The sequence below is a fragment of the Hippoglossus hippoglossus genome, chromosome 3 (genome assembly GCF_009819705.1).
Source record: "Hippoglossus hippoglossus isolate fHipHip1 chromosome 3, fHipHip1.pri, whole genome shotgun sequence".
In the NCBI taxonomy this organism is placed as follows: domain Eukaryota; kingdom Metazoa; phylum Chordata; class Actinopteri; order Pleuronectiformes; family Pleuronectidae; genus Hippoglossus; species Hippoglossus hippoglossus.
Genome location: NC_047153.1, coordinates 16,129,275 through 16,147,348, shown reverse-complemented (window position 1 = coordinate 16,147,348; position 18,074 = coordinate 16,129,275). Strand labels below are relative to the sequence as shown.

General features: G+C 42.6%; 3 protein-coding genes across 4 annotated transcripts; 1 reads left to right on the top strand and 2 right to left on the bottom strand.

The window, feature by feature from the left end:
• The first annotated feature begins 138 nt into the window (after nucleotides 1-138).
• atmin (ATM interactor) lies at nucleotides 139-8,846 on the top strand. The gene is made up of 4 exons (XM_034572750.1): nucleotides 139-544; nucleotides 4,038-4,163; nucleotides 4,734-4,933; nucleotides 5,044-8,846. The coding sequence occupies exons 1-4, from the start codon at nucleotides 311-313 to the stop codon at nucleotides 6,830-6,832; spliced, it is 2,349 nt and encodes a 782-aa protein (XP_034428641.1). The 5' UTR covers nucleotides 139-310; the 3' UTR covers nucleotides 6,833-8,846.
• A 1,035-nt stretch (nucleotides 8,847-9,881) lies between these two features.
• LOC117754097 lies at nucleotides 9,882-12,187 on the bottom strand. The gene is made up of 2 exons (XM_034572786.1): nucleotides 11,772-12,187; nucleotides 9,882-10,911 (listed from the first exon to the last, which is right to left on the bottom strand). The coding sequence occupies exons 1-2, from the start codon at nucleotides 11,982-11,984 to the stop codon at nucleotides 10,117-10,119; spliced, it is 1,008 nt and encodes a 335-aa protein (XP_034428677.1). The 5' UTR covers nucleotides 11,985-12,187; the 3' UTR covers nucleotides 9,882-10,116.
• Nucleotides 12,188-15,109: 2,922 nt separating this feature from the next.
• On the bottom strand, nucleotides 15,110-17,152 carry LOC117757615. 2 transcript variants are annotated; one of them, XM_034578910.1, is made up of 3 exons: nucleotides 16,868-17,152; nucleotides 16,511-16,771; nucleotides 15,110-16,019 (listed from the first exon to the last, which is right to left on the bottom strand). In XM_034578910.1, exons 2-3 carry the CDS (start codon nucleotides 16,721-16,723, stop codon nucleotides 15,171-15,173), a joined length of 1,062 nt encoding a protein of 353 aa, XP_034434801.1. In that variant the 5' UTR covers nucleotides 16,724-16,771; nucleotides 16,868-17,152; the 3' UTR covers nucleotides 15,110-15,170. The 2 variants fall into 2 exon arrangements, with proteins under 2 accessions (XP_034434801.1, XP_034434792.1); XM_034578901.1 differs by having other exon boundaries at nucleotides 16,511-16,762.
• Nucleotides 17,153-18,074: the final 922 nt, after the last annotated feature.

Genomic DNA, 18,074 nt, shown 5'->3' with positions numbered 1-18,074 from the left:
ACCACTTTGAGATTTGAGAACCTTTGCGGTATAGGGCACACCAATGCTTTTTACTAATACCATCACACTCGCATGGGGCTTTTATCCAGAGAATCACGTGGGAAAACAAGCGTAACGATGACATTTCAAATCTTTTATTGTGAAGAACGGAAGCGTGTTGATGAGACCGGATGTGACGCAGCCTCGCCCGCCTCGTCCTCCTCAGCTGCAGGAAGCTGAGCCGCATCTCTCCAGGCGGAACCGAGGGACGTAATGCAGCAGCTCATCCCGCGCTGCAGCTCCCGGGGCTCCTGCCTGTCACCACAGAAACATGGCTGCCTCTGCCAGGACCAACACCAGACACCTGGCTCCTGCTGCTGCCGCAACCGCCGCTACTGACAGTCCGAGCTCCCGCGAGGAGCCACAGGAGATGATAACACCCACCATCGTGGAGCTGACCAAAGAGGTGCGGACGAACATCCTCTGCACCGTGAAGGGATGTGGCAAGATCCTCCCCAACTCCCCTGCGCTCAACATGCACCTCGTCAAGTCGCACAGAGTCAAGGTAACCCCGCCTGTTCAGGTGCCCACTCACTGTGGAGCAAACACGGTCGTGAATGGAGGGGGGGGGGAGGAACGCAGGTCGTACGTAACCTCTTGGGGGTGAGCGAGCACGAGAGTAAACACGACGTCACCGGTAACGTGAGCTAAAAGTTACCGTCGCTAGCTCTAATGTGCGTGAGAAACCGCGACGAGCTAGCTCCACTGCAGCTAGCTGCTTGTGTCATCAGTTATTGATTAGGAGCACACGTGATGATCGATGCTTCCTGCAGTCTCCACTCAGACCCGCATCCTCTCTGCCTGGTCAATCGATCAGTCCAGTTTTATTTGTGTATTCCCAAATCACAGTTTGTCTCATGGGGCTCAACAAAGTGCGACAGCCTCTGTTCGTCAACCCTCAACAAGAGTGAGGAGAAACTACATAAAAACTTATTAACAAGGAGGAAAACGTAGGAACCTCAGAGAGCCACATGTGAGGGATCCTCTCCCAGGACGGACAGAAGTTCAATAGATGCTGCCTGTAGCTGAACACATCAACCAAATTACAGTAATTACAACATTTATTAGAAGAAACAACATAATGGAGACCTGTCATTGTTTCAGGTGTTTGTACATAAGAAAATGTCTAATAGAGAAGTAGGGAGCAGCAGTGACGATTGAAATAGATGAGTTATTGCCAGTGATGGTATAGTATGTGAGAAGGCATATTGTATATTAGGAAGTGTTATTGTCCAGATCCACGGTCTGGTGAACTAGTAATTGTGGACAGAAACTAGGGACCTGGGTAGTTTTTGATTTGCCTGTGTTATTTTGACTTGTGTGCCTTTAACTAGCACTATTGGTTATTTGATTATGAGTCTATGATTAGTTGTAGTCAAGGAAATGACAGGGCCCTGATTAGAAGGGCCAGCTCCGCCTGGGATTCCCCCTTAACCCAGAGGAGGATGATGGCGAGCTGACATGCGGTAAACATGCACTATAAACTTGGGTTCAAGTCATTTAACTGTGCAATGTAATGTACTCAGTTACACTGTATATAAGATAAGATGAACCTTTACTGATCCTCCTCAGAGGAAATTCCCAATTATCTGTAATCTGTTTCCCTGTAAATACTCTGCTCTCTTAAAGGATTATCTTATTTTAAGTGGAGGCAGTCCGATCATGTGGACTAAAGTTCACCTCTGACCCTGGTTCCTGTCTCCTCACTGGACGGGGCTTTTTTTCTGTGGGGCGCAGTATTTCACCGTCTCCCCCTCCATGAATGAGGTTCTTTACTTGGAAAGGCTGCCTCTTGTCCTCCAGCAGACTAAGCTCTTTGTTTAAAATAGGTGAATGTGAGAATTTGAATGAGCTCTTAGGAGAAGTCCATTTAGCCCAGGGTCTAAAAGGCTCAATCTGTGGTTTCAACGTACTCTTGGAGGTACGATCAGGTTCTTCTTTTAAGCTGAAAGTCTTAGTTTTCAGTCAAGAGTCTAAATAAACCTTTAAAAGAAACGGAAAACTTTTAATAGCCAATATTTAATTCCTGTTCATTAATGATTCAAAAGACTGTCACTTAAAGAATTACAGACATTTCGAGTTCTGTGTGTGGAGTTTTTATTCTGCAACCACACTTTGATCAGAGATTGGGCCTTTGGTTGTAGAGTGAGAAGGGAAGCAAGTGTCAGTGCCTCAGTAGCAGATGGAGCATGTTATTTTTAATGCACAGCTCTCCTCAAGTTCTGTGAGAAATAATGATGTGCTGGAGTCGCTCACTGTGCATACTGCAAGACTGAGGCCTGATGTGGAAAACCACATCTGTTTATATCACGACCACTGTCGCACCACTGGAGGTCTACTGCAACTCGGCCCTGCAGCTATGTATTTTCTCATCATTGACTGTTAATGTTTCTTACTGCGTAGCTGCTTCCTTGTACTTTCTATTTCATTTGAGCTTAGCCCAGTTCAGACTCCTTTCATAAAGCTAATGTGACTGTTTTGTCCTTTAGCTGTCTTCCTATCCTCATCACTTCCCTTAACAGCGAGGGGAAAAAAGAGTTTAGAGACTATTACTCTGATCCATTACTACACGGCACAAGCTCAGAGAGGCCATACACAAGACTGTGGCCTGACCTTGGTGTAGCAAAGACAGTGAGTCTTGACTCTTTTGAGCTCTTTACAGCCCACGACCAAATAAATGTAGCTGAAGCAAACTACAAGAGCATATTGTTTGCAGAATATGTATTTTTGCAAACCCCTTATGATAAACAAGCTGCAGCTGTTCGACTCCCCTGCAGTGTTACAGCAGATGGAGGTGACCTTGACCACTGGAAGGCTGGAGCAGAAATGACTTATGGAACGTGATGCTTTATCTACACACGTGATGATGCACATGACGGTTTTGCAATGTACATTTAGTGTAGGTGCTGTTGTCTGTAAATAGCATCATTGCTATAAAAAAACACTTTGATACAATGTGCTCACAGCTGATGTAGCAAGTCGACCATGGGATTGTGAGGAGTTGCAGAGGAAGCAATACAATCCCAAGTGCATTCATTTCTTTCTTTATTTAATTATTTAGTTATTTAAAGCAGAGCTCACTGTACTCATATAATTTCTCTCTTAAATAATGTTACATCTGTTATACACTTATTTACCCACACTGGCTTAAGAAAGAAAGGCAACGTACAACCATTGCTTTTATTTGTAGACCTTAAGATGCAATATGAGTTATAATGTACATAAAGAACATTAAGTGATGTTGATGCAAAGCACACACGACATTAAAGCTGCTTTCAGACATTCACTGTAGTCTGGAACATTTTCCTGAAATGCGAGAACTCAAATATCTGAGTCAGTTGCTCTGGACATTTTACATTTCGATTACATTTTACTTTTCCCGACAGACCCCTCGTAAAATGTCAGTGAGCTGATGTGAGAATACTGCAGGAAAATTCACAACGAGCGAGTGGGCGTGCTCATGACCTTTTCTATCACATGACGGATATGAAACTGGAAGAATATGAATTTCTGTGGATGAAAAAAGAGGCGTCACACGTAGAATAAATTAACGAAGATGTCAACTTGGAAAGACAATGAGACTTGAGAGCTTTTGGCAATAAGGGCTGACGTCGGTGGCGATGTGCTGTAAACGTCATCTCCACCGACTGCATGTTCTACTCAGGCACCAGCCCTCGCATGAATGTTGCAGAAATATTCCCTTTGTTTTGAACTTGTCTGAGCTGCTGCTTTCTTCTGAAAGTATCCAGACACAATTTCCAGAACAGTTTGACAATGGCTTATGAAACATTTCCTTTCATCAAGAACTTATCGTGGTGATGCATTTACTGGAATTTACAAAAAGAGATGATAAACATTTTCCAGAGTCAATGTCTGAAAAATGCTTCAAGGGAAATAGCTACTGGTCTTTCTGTTGGATGCTGTACTCAAATAAATAATGCAAATATTGCTACCCTTTGTCCTCTGTCTTCATCCATCGCTGTCATTGTTGCCCTCAGGATGGTATTGTCAATCCCACGGTCAGAAAGGACATGAAGGGCTCTCAGAGGCTGTACTCCTGTCCCATTGAGGGCTGTCCCAGGGGGCCCAACAGACCCTTCTCCCAGTTCTCCCTGGTAAAACAAGTAAGCCTCCCCTCCTTTGACCTGTAAGTGTGTGCATGCTAACATTGGAGTGGAATGTTGGTGTCTCAGTTCTGTGAAAGAGCTCCTACTTTAATACTCAGCACCAAAAATGTTCCCAAATCATTTACATGAATTATGTATAACCGGTAGAAATAAAAGAAAATGCCCAAAACATACTGTATTAGATATATACAAGTATAACATATTCCACGTTAAAGAAATGCTTTGTGTGTTGTTTCTCATCTACCATTAGCAGTGTTTCTTATGCAGCATCAATGGCTAAAAACACTTGGCATCACTGCCCTCATTTCCTAATTTTGTCCAAATGATACAATTGTGTTCGGATTAACAGACAAAGAGATAACTGTCATTTTTCCTTCAGGTGTTTGTATTCTGTATGTTGTGAATTGTTATTTAAAAGCTATATTGTCTTAAAGATAGAAACAACATACACTGATTAACCCAAATCCTGGTATCTGTTTTAAAGTTGTGGCTGATCGTTGTATGTTAGACAAAGTTTAAGCAATCATATGATATATATTCTTTGCTCTGTGGTTTGTTTCATTGCAGCACTTTATGAAGATGCATGCAGAGAAGAAACACAAGTGCTCCAAGTGTAACAATGGCTACAGCACAGAGTGGGACCTAAAGAGGCACACAGAGGACTGTGGCAAAACCTACCAGTGTTCATGTGGGTGCCCCTACGCCAGCAGGGCTGCTCTACTCTCACATATCTACAGGACGGGACACGAGATTCCTACAGAACACAGGTATGTTTATGCTTAGGCCACATAAGCTTTTCACTCAAATTTTGTGTTAGGTTTGTCTAAGAGTTGATTTCAATTAACTTTTTCTGCATCTGTTTTGTTCCTTTTTATAGAATTCCTCCAGTAAAAAAGCGGAAAATGGAGAAACTTTTAAGTGATTCTGAAAAGGTTAGGACCAGCGAGTCAACCTGTCAGATCATGCCCACTACTATCGAGCTGACGGCGACTACTCCCCCCTCTCATACCACCATTCACATCCAAGACTCAGTGAGTCAGAACTCTAACCCTCGTAGGAGCCTCCAGAAGCTGCTTCTACCAAAGCCCAAGATGGCATTGGTCAGTGTTCCCGTGATGCAGCTGGCCCACCTGCCTGTCCTCCTTCCATCCACAGAAAGTGGTGCTCTGAGGTCTGTAGTGCTGGCAGTCGACAGCCAAGGTTCTGTCAGCACCCTTCATCTCCTTCCACAAGCAACCGGAGCCGTAGTCCCCCAACTTGACACTAAGTGTCTTGGTTTCAAGGACAGCATGCAGACTTCCTGTTCTAGCCTGGGGCTTGTTAGCACAGGAGTCCAGGTCAGTCTGGACTCTTTAGGCACTGAGGAGTCACCCGGCAGCCTGGCAGTACAACGGGGAAGAAGCACCTCCACTAACATTCAGACAGACAAATCCTACTTGTCGAAAATGCCCACAGGGGTGGTTATAGGAGAGGGGCTAGGCTTGTGCTCTGTGGGTGAGTCCTCTGTGTCGTCCTGCTCCCAAACAGACATCAGCGTGAGTGCCCAGGTCCTCCTCCCAGTCAGTGTTGAAACCCAGACATTCCCTTCCCAAGCCAGAGCCACCTCCTCTATAGGAGCTCAGACAGACGGCCAGTGTCCTAGCCCAATTCCTTGCTCCTCCTCATCATCTGGGCTCCCACACAAAACCAGGCAAACACAGACACACTTTGCGACACCACAATCAGAGGAGAAGCCTCAGGACCAAGCTATCATGTGCTCTGACCTATTTGGCAGTGACTCCCTGAGCGTCTCTACCCAGACAGCTCTGGACATACATGACACCCTCACTGCTGCAGGAAGCAGTATATATGAGGACTCAAAGTCAGCAGTTGGTATGTGTTTTGGGGTGCAGACAGACGAGCTCATATCGAACAACATGGCTGACAACCAGACCCAAACAATGACCTTGTTAAATGACTTGGAGACTATTCTGTCTAACAGTATGTCCGGCCACCAGGTGCTCACAGAGGCCTCTGCAGCCTGTGGCTCAGGTATGGGATCCGTTCAGGAGCAACACAATGGCATAGACTTTGACTTTGAAGAGTTCCTCAATGCTGTGCATATTCAGACACAGACAGAGGAGAGTGAGCTGGGAGGACTGGGCAGTGACACGCCTCTGGAGTCTCTGGACATCCAGACCCAGACAGACTTCCTCCTGATGGATGAATTGGACCAAAGCGAGGGACCAAGTCGCAACCAGGCCAGCGATCTGGAGCTATTTGATACACAGACTCAGACTGACCTCAATTTCCTGCTCAACGCCGGAAGCCAGATGCCCCTGAGCAGCATCCTGCGACATTCAAGCTTTTCCATCAGCACAGAGTCCTCAGATACAGAAACACAGACAGATCTCCCTTCATTTGCCGCTGGCCTCTCGGCTCATGCCCCTGTCAGTCAGGGGGACCATGCTAGGCTGCTGAACAGCACTGAGACACAGACTGTGACGAGTCAGGCAGAAGGCCTGGGACACCTCTTTCTGACCAGCAACGAAACACAGACTGTCATGGATGACTTCTTGTCTGCAGACCTGGCCTGGAATATGGAGTCCCATTTCAGCTCTGTGGAAACCCAGACATGTGGGGAGCTTTATGCTCTCTTTCAACACACTGAGAAACCCAACAGTTGAAGCCCTCATAGTGAAGCTGCCTAAAGCTTTTGCAGAACAGGCTTCTAGTGTCTGCTTCTTCATACTAGAGGAGTAGTCCTCTGGCAGATAATAGTCTTAGCAGTAAGAAGTCTGCAGAGATATATCTGATCATTCAACTGGGGGCGTCATGTCCAGAGCCTGCTCAGGTATAGACACTGACTGCTCCGCTGCACTTTAATTCACTCAGTGGGTATGGTGTAACAGCTCCTCTGACAGTTTACATATTTATTTGCACATAAAGTAACAAATTGTATGTGTCTTGTTTTAAATGCAAGTTTACTTCTATATTTCAGTGTTTAACCACTGTGACTGGGTCCTTCTGGTAGTTTAAAAATAACATTTCATCAATGTTAGATCTGCACTTAAAAGGGATTCCATCTTTTGCGGTCAAGAAAAGGCTTATAAAATAGTTTCAACTGTATCACAGCCTTCAGATATGCATAAACTGCATGAACAAATTACCATCTGTTGTACAGTATATACAATATTGTACAGTTAGTTTACGTATGTTTGAAACGTGCACTCGGTCAGCAGCAAAGTAAAATGATGATTCTCAGCTTGTGTATCTGATGGAAACCTCTTAAATGTCCCCATTAAGGCCTTCAACAATGATCTAAGGTGTTAAAGGGCATCTCTGAAATATACCTTTACTCATGCAGATGTGGCACAAGTCTAAATTAAATGTTCCTGTCTCGTCGGTTGCACACTTTCCGTTTAAATGTGATTGTGAAGTATGATCTGTAAACTTGTTTTTGTGTCTGGGTCTGTGCAGCTGAGCAGTAAGAAAATTAGGGTGTTGCTGTCTTTGACTTATTCATTAGCTGCAGGGTGTAAGTGTATACAGTAGCAGTGCTCTGTGCTGAAGTGATCCAGTTATGTTCACTGTACAGACACATTGTGGATTAGAGCAAGAACTAGCACAGTGCTATTGTTTTTATCCACCATTGATTTTGACTGAAGGGAGACCTGTTGAATATCTTCCATGAAAATCTTTAGGATCCACCTTTAACAATTTGATAACAGTATTTTAATTTTAATTAGAAATTCTTTTTTTAATCTATTCTCCAAGCAACTAAACTTAATGTTCTTCATGTAATTATGTTGCTGCACTGAGTTACCTCACCAAGCACAGGCACCACGTCGGGACTGTGTTCTGCTAAAGAACAAGCTGTAGGCCTGGTTTGTTTTGTTTCGTTGGTGCCTTAACCCAAGTATTAAGTTCAGTTCTGTTGCACATAATTGAGTTGCTGCTTTGAGGTAAACTATTTTTCAGAATTATACAAGAATATGTTTTGGTAAATGACACAGAGAAGATGTCAGAATCCTTTCAGACTTTGCTTTGCATGTGTAATACCTTCTGTTGTGGTATTTTCCTAACTGTTGCATGCAATAATGGAATTTACCTTATCGATCCATGGTTTCGTGTAAAAAGATTTATTCTGTCACATGGAAATTATGCTATACAGCATTTTGTTGAAGAGAATTTGTTTGAAGCCATCTCGCCATGTTTATAGACGGGCGGGTAACGCTGTTGCAGTTCATATAGGTTTGTAGAAGCTGAAGAATGTACAGAAGATGACACTGTGCCCAAGTCTGTAACATGCTTTATTTTTTGCACCATATCCTGACATTCAAGGATAATTTCCTGTCGTTAATAACTATTTTGACACTCGTATTTAATTTCAACATTTCTTGTATTGAGATTAGTTCTTCTCGTTTGTGGTTCTTGAATACAGTATTGCTGCTCCCTGCTGGTTTAGTGGAATGGGGTGGGAAATGCCTTGCCTGAAACAGAACGATGTGTAGAAGCCTTGTCAGTCTCAAGTGTCCATTGAAGTGCTTTATTTTTCTCTCTGTGTGGAGTGCATGCAGACAGACATCTTTGTTTTAACTAAATTTGAGTTTTCTTGCCTGTTTGTTTAGAGTAAACGTTGCCTTGACTAATTGCTGAAGCTACACTACAGATGTTCTTAATAAACTGCTGGAAAACATACATTATGTTGTCAGTTAATACAGAACAAAGGTTAAAGAAAAATAAACAACTTAAATGATGCAAAACTAATAAAGATAATAACTTGGGCTGCGAAGCAGCACTGTGTGGGCCAGAGCACTAACTCTGGACCTGATGCGGGGGAGGGCAGACGGGGACCGGGCTAAACGGCTCTATGTTGCATGCGTTTTGTGTAACGCAGGAAGGATAAAAGCTTCACTTCCTGTGTGCACACCACTGGTGAAAATGTAATGTAAATCGAATTAAATTGGCTTACTTCCTGTTGCCAGTAGGTGGCGCTATCAATATCACTACATATGGACTAATAGATCTGCTCAGGTCGGGACTCTGTTTTGCAATGAATCAAGAGGTGGCGCTATGACCCTGAGTATATTTACATATGGAGCTGTTCAGGCCGGGACTCTGATCATGGGACAGGATTTTGATGCTGATTGGACAATGCACAGTGGAGTTATGACAGCTTCACCGCACCTCAATGTTTACACCGGGAAAGGAAATGTCACAATTCTGACCATGAAGTATCATGAAGGTCTTATGACTTGTCTGAGCTCATTTGAGCTGTATATTGCAAAGCAGCCAGGAGCAGCACTTCAAAGTGTATATAACATGTCACTTCCTGTCGCCAGCAGGTGGCGCTGTGACAATGAGTCAATATTGACATGGATCCGTTCAGGGCAGGACTGTGATCATGTGATAGAGGTTTGGGGTTGATTGGACAATGCACAGAGGAGTTATAATAAATCCCATTTTTGGCGACTCATCAAACTTTGACGCCAAGCCACGGTCACACCGTGTGACGAAACCTCACAATTTGAGTTAGGTTCAATCTCCATGTTTTTGAGATGACACTCATGGATTTTGGAGTTGAGCAGATAAAGGCTCTAGGAGGGGTTTGTTAAAATACACAACGTGTAAAATGGCCAAGATCGGTTAAACCAGACGGAATTGCTGTGATTTAGGGGGCGTGTTGATCCATTTTGCCACAAAACCATTTCCAATTGCTACAGAATACGTAAATGTTTACCAGGCCTTACACGCCTGTGAAGATTGGTGAGTTTTCGAGTATGTTCAAGCAGACGAAAATGCGAATTCATTAACCTGAATAATCAAACAAAAAGCAATAGGACCTTGCTCGGGGGCCTAAAAGTAGATAAAAACTGTAGTGCACGTTGTCACGATCAGTTTCCAAACAGTGCAAAAGAGTTCATGTATCCAAATCAACCAGACTGAAAACCAAACACAAGCTTGTTCCTTAAGAAAACAGGCAGCTGGGCTGGAGATGGGTTTGGGCACCTGCTGCAGTGCTGACCTGGAGGATCCGTGTGAGGCTCTTACCCATCAAGTAGCGCCCGTATTGCATTGTGTCAGATTTGGAGGACACAGGAACCTGAAACCTTTTGGGAATAGTAACACTTCCTGCATAAGACAAGGGTGCGTTATGGTGACATGTCTGGTGTGTGGAGGTCAGGTCTGCAGGGTGATTGGGAAGCCCAGCGTTAGCAACAGGCTCCTCTCTTCTTCCTCTCCTCCCGCTTCTCTTATCCAACATGAAACCTCTTTCCTGCAAGTTCACGCCCCCTGAAGCCTTCCTGCCACTGCAGGTCTCAACCTTCGGCTTCAGATGCTGTGGCTTGATTGGTGGTAAGAATATGTAGGTCTTGATGGGAACCACGGTGCTGTTGGGCCTGTGGCTGTGTTTCTGAGGCTTATTAGGTCTTTTCTCTGACACGGTGCATTTTGTGGACAGACGATGAGGTCGCAAAGTCGCTCCAAGAGTCCTTTCTTCCTCTGTCGTTTCTGGCCATTTTGTGGTATCTAGCTGCAGAGCTTCCACAGCATTGCTATACCAAGATTCCCCCGGTTGGTTAAAAAGTTCTGGACACGACTCACAGCGCTGCTCTGTGATGCTGGCTGAGCTTTCTGCAGTAACGGGTGTCAGATCTTCTGAGATGGTTGGTTTGTCAGCCTCCTTTTGTTCTGATTTCCTGTCTTTCTTCTGAGTCAGAAGAATGCAGCTCAGTGGAGCAACTCTGTCCCAACCACAGACCTGTTTTAACATCAATATATATTAAGTATGAGAACAACAGCTTGGATATGTTTACACTGAAAATATACCAGAAGTGTTTTATCATTTTGTGACATTGTATAGATTTGATATCAGAAAAAATACTACAGATGAGTTATATAAAAAACTGGGAATATAATTCACCAGAAATTAGCATAAAATATATTGTAAATGTATGATTATCATGTGAATATATATATATATAGTGTAATTTCTCCACTAACAAAATATTTTATATATATTCTAATATAGATATGATATACATATATTACAATCGATGTACAGTTGGTACAACGACTCCTACTTAAAGGTAACATGAAATGCATCCAGTAAAAGCAGGCAGAAGGTTTTGCATATAAGAATATATCAGCTCAATTTAAATATTTACATTTCAAAAACCTTTGTTGCCATGACATTCCCACGCGCTGCCAAAGCATAATTACAATATAAAAGACAAAGAATCAAATTGACCAAAAACAAATGCAATAGTTAGGAGAAAATAATTGAAAATAGTTAGTAGATATAAGATATAAGTAGGACTGGATGATATGACCAAAAATTATATCATGATAAAAGAAATTATATAAATCAATATTGACAATTATGATAAATTTCACATTATTATCCTTTAAAAGTTTAAACTTATCTCATGCGTTGCACCCCTTTGCTGTGCTTACACAATGCATACAAATCATACAAATTAAATTGAGTTATTTTGAACCTTTGTTATATTGCTATCGCTGAAAACTAACATAATTATTGATACTGTTTTGTTGCTCAGCCCTCAGTATAAGCAATGCAGCTTATTGAGCGATAACCCTGAAAAACAAATGTTAACTTACAGCTTCTTCCACACCAGAGTACAGATGATACTGATATGGCTCCAGTTCTTTCAGGTCGGCCTCCTCACTGAGATCCAACAGGATGTCAGCAGGACTTATACTTCTTCTCCTCACTGGTGTGCGGTAAAGCTGCTCCTCCTCATCCTCCTCCTGTGGTGAAGGGAGCTTATTTGATCCACACACTGTGAGATCTGCTTCTTCACATGTCGCCATTACTCGCCTGGTTTGTGCAGTGAGGGCAAGCTCAAATCGTGGCAGCAGCAGCTCTTTCGGTGGCAAAAGAAACTGCCACTGATGTGTAGAGGCAGCTGGCTTTGATTCCAGTTTAGAGGCAGCTGCCTTTGATGCCGAACTGTTTATAGGCACCTGTCACTCTTAGTTAAATACACTAACAATATTTGGTGTACAAAATTTGAAATAGACTTGCACTCCTTCAACTTCAAAATATGTTTTATGAGTTATAAACTTCTATGGTCTAATAGCATCAGTGCATATACGAGACAAATGACAAGCCAAGCTGTACACAACAAACATCTTCTGACCTACTACTTTTTAACCAAGTTTTATTCTCATGTCTTCAGTATTTATATGATTTCAGTTAACTGACGATGACATGGACAGCAATATTGATAACCCAATGTAAACTGGATTATAGGTCTGTTTGACAAAAATGACAAGTGTACACAAACCCTTTACAGGCACAAAATATAGTAAATACAGTAACAACTCATCTGCAATTCTCTAGTTAGATTTTAATAATTAGTTGAAAATGAAACTGTACAAACAATTTACATGTTAAACATTCATACTGGAGCAGGATGGCAACGTTGTTGTTCTCAGCCATGATAATGTACTGAGCTTTACTGGGATCTCCTAGACACAAGACCACCATCAAAGGAGGTCATTCTGGGAGGCTGCTTGTTCCTGTCTGAGAAAACACAACTATATCACATAGGGCTTGCACAGTGTCAGTATATCTCAGTTTATCTCATTTGTGTTTTCATATAATAGGTTTTTATTATATATATATATCTGGTTTAAAATTGAAATGGAAATTGTTAAATGCATCACTTAAGTATAAAGAGGGTATTTACTAGGCTCTAGACCAGCACTTACAATACAATATACTTACCAAGTATGACAGGTCTACAAAGCAGGGGTGTCTTGAGAGTCCCACTCCATTAAATCTGTAAAACTGTAAAAGAACAAAGTGTGTTGGTTAGTTGTTTTCTCTGGAAAATAGTTAAAATAATGTGTTACCTATTCTTATAGATTACTTCTAAAATCACCATTTTAATTGTACTTAATTCTTCACCTAAATCTGCTCTCAGACACACACACACACACACACACACACCTTTGGCAAGCGACTGTGACCCTGCATGTGATATAATCCCTCAGACTGCAATCAGAAGACAGTAAAACTTGATTTAAATGTTATAATAACATAATTATGAATCAAATACATTGCTAATAGTGGAAGTAACTAACAAATGAGTTTTCTCACTTCCCTCATCTGTTGAGACTGTACACTTATTAGCCACAGCAGAACAATGAACAAAATGGCCCTGCTGACTCATTGTCAGGATAATCTAGCTAGATTTTTTAGCTAGCTTATTTTTCCTGCCATTTTTCCCAGTTTGCCTGACTACTCAGCATTTGCACAACCTATTTAAATTAACGTATATTACAGTAGAGATGTTTTACACCATTACAATATAACTCCCAATCCCCCTATTTGTCACATCGACATGAAGAATCCACCAGCATCCACCTCTTCTGTTTCAAGCTAGCATTAGTTAGCATTCGCTTGCTGCTAGCCACTGTTAGTTCCCAGTAGAAGATGCAGACACCTGGAATTAAAGTCAAATCTCAGTCTCAGCCAGAAACCTTTTAACCTAAGACACTGGAAGTGTAACGCCATCACTGAGGAAACTTTAGCTTTAGGTTTCTTACCTTTCGCTGTTTAATTTCCTCTCCTCTTCACTCCGGTGTCACAATCCAAAGGAAGGTCCCTTGACTTTGGAGCAAGTTTAGATTTGGATGATGACATCAGCAACAGTCCATAACTTGATTGGTCAATAATTTAACACGTGTTACTCAGTTGACAATTTTTATTTTTTATTTTTTTGACACATTTTTAATATTGAACACGTGTTGAAATAGTAAAAACACAAACAGTGTGTTGGATTAGAACACATTCTTCTGAGAGTTCATGTATCCAAATCAACGAGACTGCAGCTTTGCTCAGGGGAATAAAATGCACAGGTTGAAGTTATCTTCAGTGTGCAATTTGTTCTCCTGTGTGAAACTTACAAACTGAGAGATTGAAGGAGATTTGAGTTTGTCAACCCTTTCTCATACTTCTTTATTGCCTCCGTCAAAGAGGTTTTATTTCCCCCTATGTGTTTGCTTGTTGGTTTGTTTATTGTGAGCAAGATGACACAAACTACTGGACAGATTATCATGAAACATGGTGGAAGGATGTGGTATAGGTCAGCAAAGAACCTATTAAATATTGGTGCTGATGCAGGAATTATTTTTCACTGTCTTTAACATTAAAGACGGGGCGTTTTTTCAATATTTTCAGTTTTCCGAACAGGGATGTTGATGAAAAACATAGGTACATTTAGGGGAATGATATGTATCAGTGTAAAATTTGGTGCAGCTTTGAATTTAAGAGGACTGTTGTGCCATTCTAGTTTATTTAAATTCACTAGATCCAAAACCCGATAGAACCAGACTTCTATTCACTTTATCTGTAGGTTTCTTTTATTTCACAAGGCAGCTCAATACAAAAGAGGTAGTATAATAAAGTAATCAGCTTGTCACAATGTAAGTAGAAAAAGGTTTTTGGAGATCAATGTGACACAGTTGATTTAGGGATCTCGGTATAATACTGCTCTGATAACCCTTGTACACGGTGCCACAACCACCAGGAATCACTGACTGATCAACTGAACAGATGCAGGAGTTTGGACACAGTTTGCATGTACCGAATGAGGCTACATGTGCAATACCAATACTAAATTCATTGGAGTTTGAAAAGCAGATTGTGAGAGGCAATGGTTGCTAGGCAACTTGAACAGCTGAAGAAGCACTTGTGGGAACTGCTCAGAGGAAAATAAAGTCCCAGATGACATAAAGAGCTCATCAATGGACTTCTATTGTTATGGTGAGTATGCTCTGAAGGTTAATATTGGACTGCGGATGAAAAACAAATTATCTCTGCAATTACTGCAATTTCTTCCATCTACGGTGATGGCAACATTATACGATGCAGTGAAGACTTTGTAGAACCTGAGATATTAAAGGTTGTGGTACCATCATCATCACATGAAATTAGAGGTTTTATTGCACAGGCCTCACACAGCGTGACAGCAGACACAAGCTTGTTCCTTAAGAAAACAGGCAGCTGGGGTGCAGGTGGGTTTGGGCACCTGCTGCAGTGCTGCCCTGGAGGACCCGTGTGAGGCTCTCACCCATCATGTAGCGCCCGTATTGCTCTGTGTCAGGTTTGGAGGACACGGGCAGCTGATACCCTTTGGGAATAGAAACACTTCCTGCATAAGACAAGGGTGCGTTATGGTGACATGTCTGGTGTGTGGAGGTCAGGTCTGCAGGGTGATTGGGAAGCCCAGCGTTTGCAACAGGCTCCTCTCTTCTTCCTCTCCTCCCGCTTCTCTTATCCAACATGAAACCTCTTTCCTGCAAGTTCACGCCCCCTGAAGCCTTCCTGCCACTGCAGGTCTGGCCGTCAACTTTGGGATTCAGATGTGGCGGCTTGATTGGTGGTAAGAATGTGTAGGTCTTGATGGGAACCACGGTGCTGTTGGGCCTGTGGCTGTGTTTCTGAGGCTTAATATGTCTTTTCTCTGACACGGTGCATTTTGTGGACAGATGATGAGGCCGCAAAGTCGCTCCAAGAGTCCATCCTTCCTCTGTCGTTTCTGGGAAGTGATGTGATGTAGTTTTCTGCATGGCATTGACGAAAGGCCATTCTGTGATATCTAGCTGCAGAGCTGCCACAGCATTGTTAATGCAAGATTCTCCCTGTTGGTTACAAAGTCCTGGACGCGACTCACAGCGCTGCTCTGCGATGCTGGCTGAGCTTTCTGCTGTAACAGGTGTCGGATCTGCAGAGATGGTTGGTTTGTCAGCCTCCTTTGGTTCTGTTGTCCATTTCCTGTCTTTCTTCTGAGTCAGAAGAATGCAGCTCAGTGGAGCAACTCTGTCCCAACCACAGACCTGTTTTAACATCAATATATATTGTTAAATATGAGAACAGCTTGGATGTGTGTTAACTGAAAATATACCAGAAGTGTTTTATCATTTTGTGAGATTGTATAGATTTGATATCAGAAAAAATACTACAGATGAGAGTTATATCAAAAACTGGGAATATAATTCACCAGAAATGAGTATAAAATATTTTGTAAATAGATTTCTTGACTGACTAACAACATATTACTTATATACCAATATAGATATATTACAATAGATATAATATTACAATTGATGTTCATGTAACATGAAGTGCATCCAGTAAAAGCAGGCGAAGGTTTTGCACTAAGAATATATCAGCTCAATTTAAATGTTTACATTTCAAAAACCTTTGTTGTCATGACATTCACACGTGTTGCCAAACCACAATTACAATATAAAAGATATTGCTCAGCCCTCAGTATAAGCAATACAGGTAATTGAGCTATGACCCAGAAAAACAAATATTCACTTACAGCTTCTTCCACACCAGAGTACAGATGATACTGATATGGCTCCAGTTCTTTCAGGTCGGCCTCCTCACTGAGATCCAACAGGATGTCAGCAGGTCTTTTACTTCTTCTCCCCTCTGGTGTCCGGTAAAGCTGCTCCTCCTCCTCATCCTCCTGGGGTGAAGGCTCCTCATCTGATCCACACACTGTGAGATCTGCTTCTTCACATGTCGCCATTACTCTCCTGGTTTGTGTCAGTTTACTTCACGGTGAGATCTAGACAAACCAAAATAACGTGTGGAGTGTGCATTGTTTGGTGCTTTAGAATGTAGGAAAGTTTGAAAAGTGAGGTTACAGCAGTTTGTCAAAGACGTCACTCACCAGGAGGAGGCAGGCTCTATCCCATGATGCATTTCGCATGTGTGTGTATCGCTATTCTTTCTTCAGGAAGCAGCAGTCATTGAGGAAATCCTGCAGCTTGTCCTGGTGGGTTTTTCTCTGCTCGACACAGGCAGAGAGGCGCTGGATGCCTTCACAACGCCGTCGTCATGACGACCCGTAGAGGAAAAGCGTGACGTGAACAAAAGGGGGGAGGGGCTGATGTTGCGTTCACATGCTCCTCGGAAGGTCCCATTTCCCGAGTTGTGAAGTTGGTGTGCTCATACTATAGACCAGAGGTCTTCAACAGGGGGTCCGTGGAGGTACTGCAGGGGGATCGCGAAATTTGTTTCCCACAAATTTAAATGTCTTTAAATACACATTAACATGAATCCAACATATTGTAGCGAACGGATAAATGGAGGCAGAAGACGGTATCTTTCAGTCAGCAATGCACACACATATATAGTAGGGGTTCCCTGCTCCATCTCTCCATCAGTTTGGGGGTCCTTGGCCTGAAAAACGTTGAAGACCCCTGCTATAGACTGTTAAAAAAGATGTTCGACATGACTACTCCCCAAAAGTCAAGCTAAGGCGTTACGATCGCCATCTGGTGGCTGGCTGCAGGGCAGGTCATAAATCCCACCTCTATGTTAATGGATGGGACAAATGTATGTTACACCTCTAATAAATTGTTCTCAAAGATGGTCTCTGTCCTTTTTAGATAAACCTTATCACACTAAAGCTGCTTTCAGACATGCACTGAACTCTGGATTTTCTCCAGAGGAGGTGCATGTGTGAACACAAATGACCCAGTGAGGCGCTCTCTGCTTGGCCTCCTGGTAAAATGTCCAATACAGGAGAAGTCGATTTGTGAACACAGCAGGGGATCCCCTTAGGTAAAAATAAATATCTCCTGGGGAAAAGGCGTTCCCCCACACGTAGAAGACACCAATGAAGATGTCAAGAGAGTTTTGTGGTGAATTTTACCAACAGGTCATTACCAACATTTTTTGTGAAACCTAATGATTGACAGCTGAGCCTGATTAATGACTGGTTGAGTGCATGTATCGATGGGACCTTCCTTCATCCGTCACTCACTTCTGCACAGACTCTGGCTCCAAATGCGCAAGATGGCGGCATTCATATGCAGCGTATTTTAGATTCATCCCTGGATAGTGGAAGGAAGTGGAGATGTGTCGTCCATCCT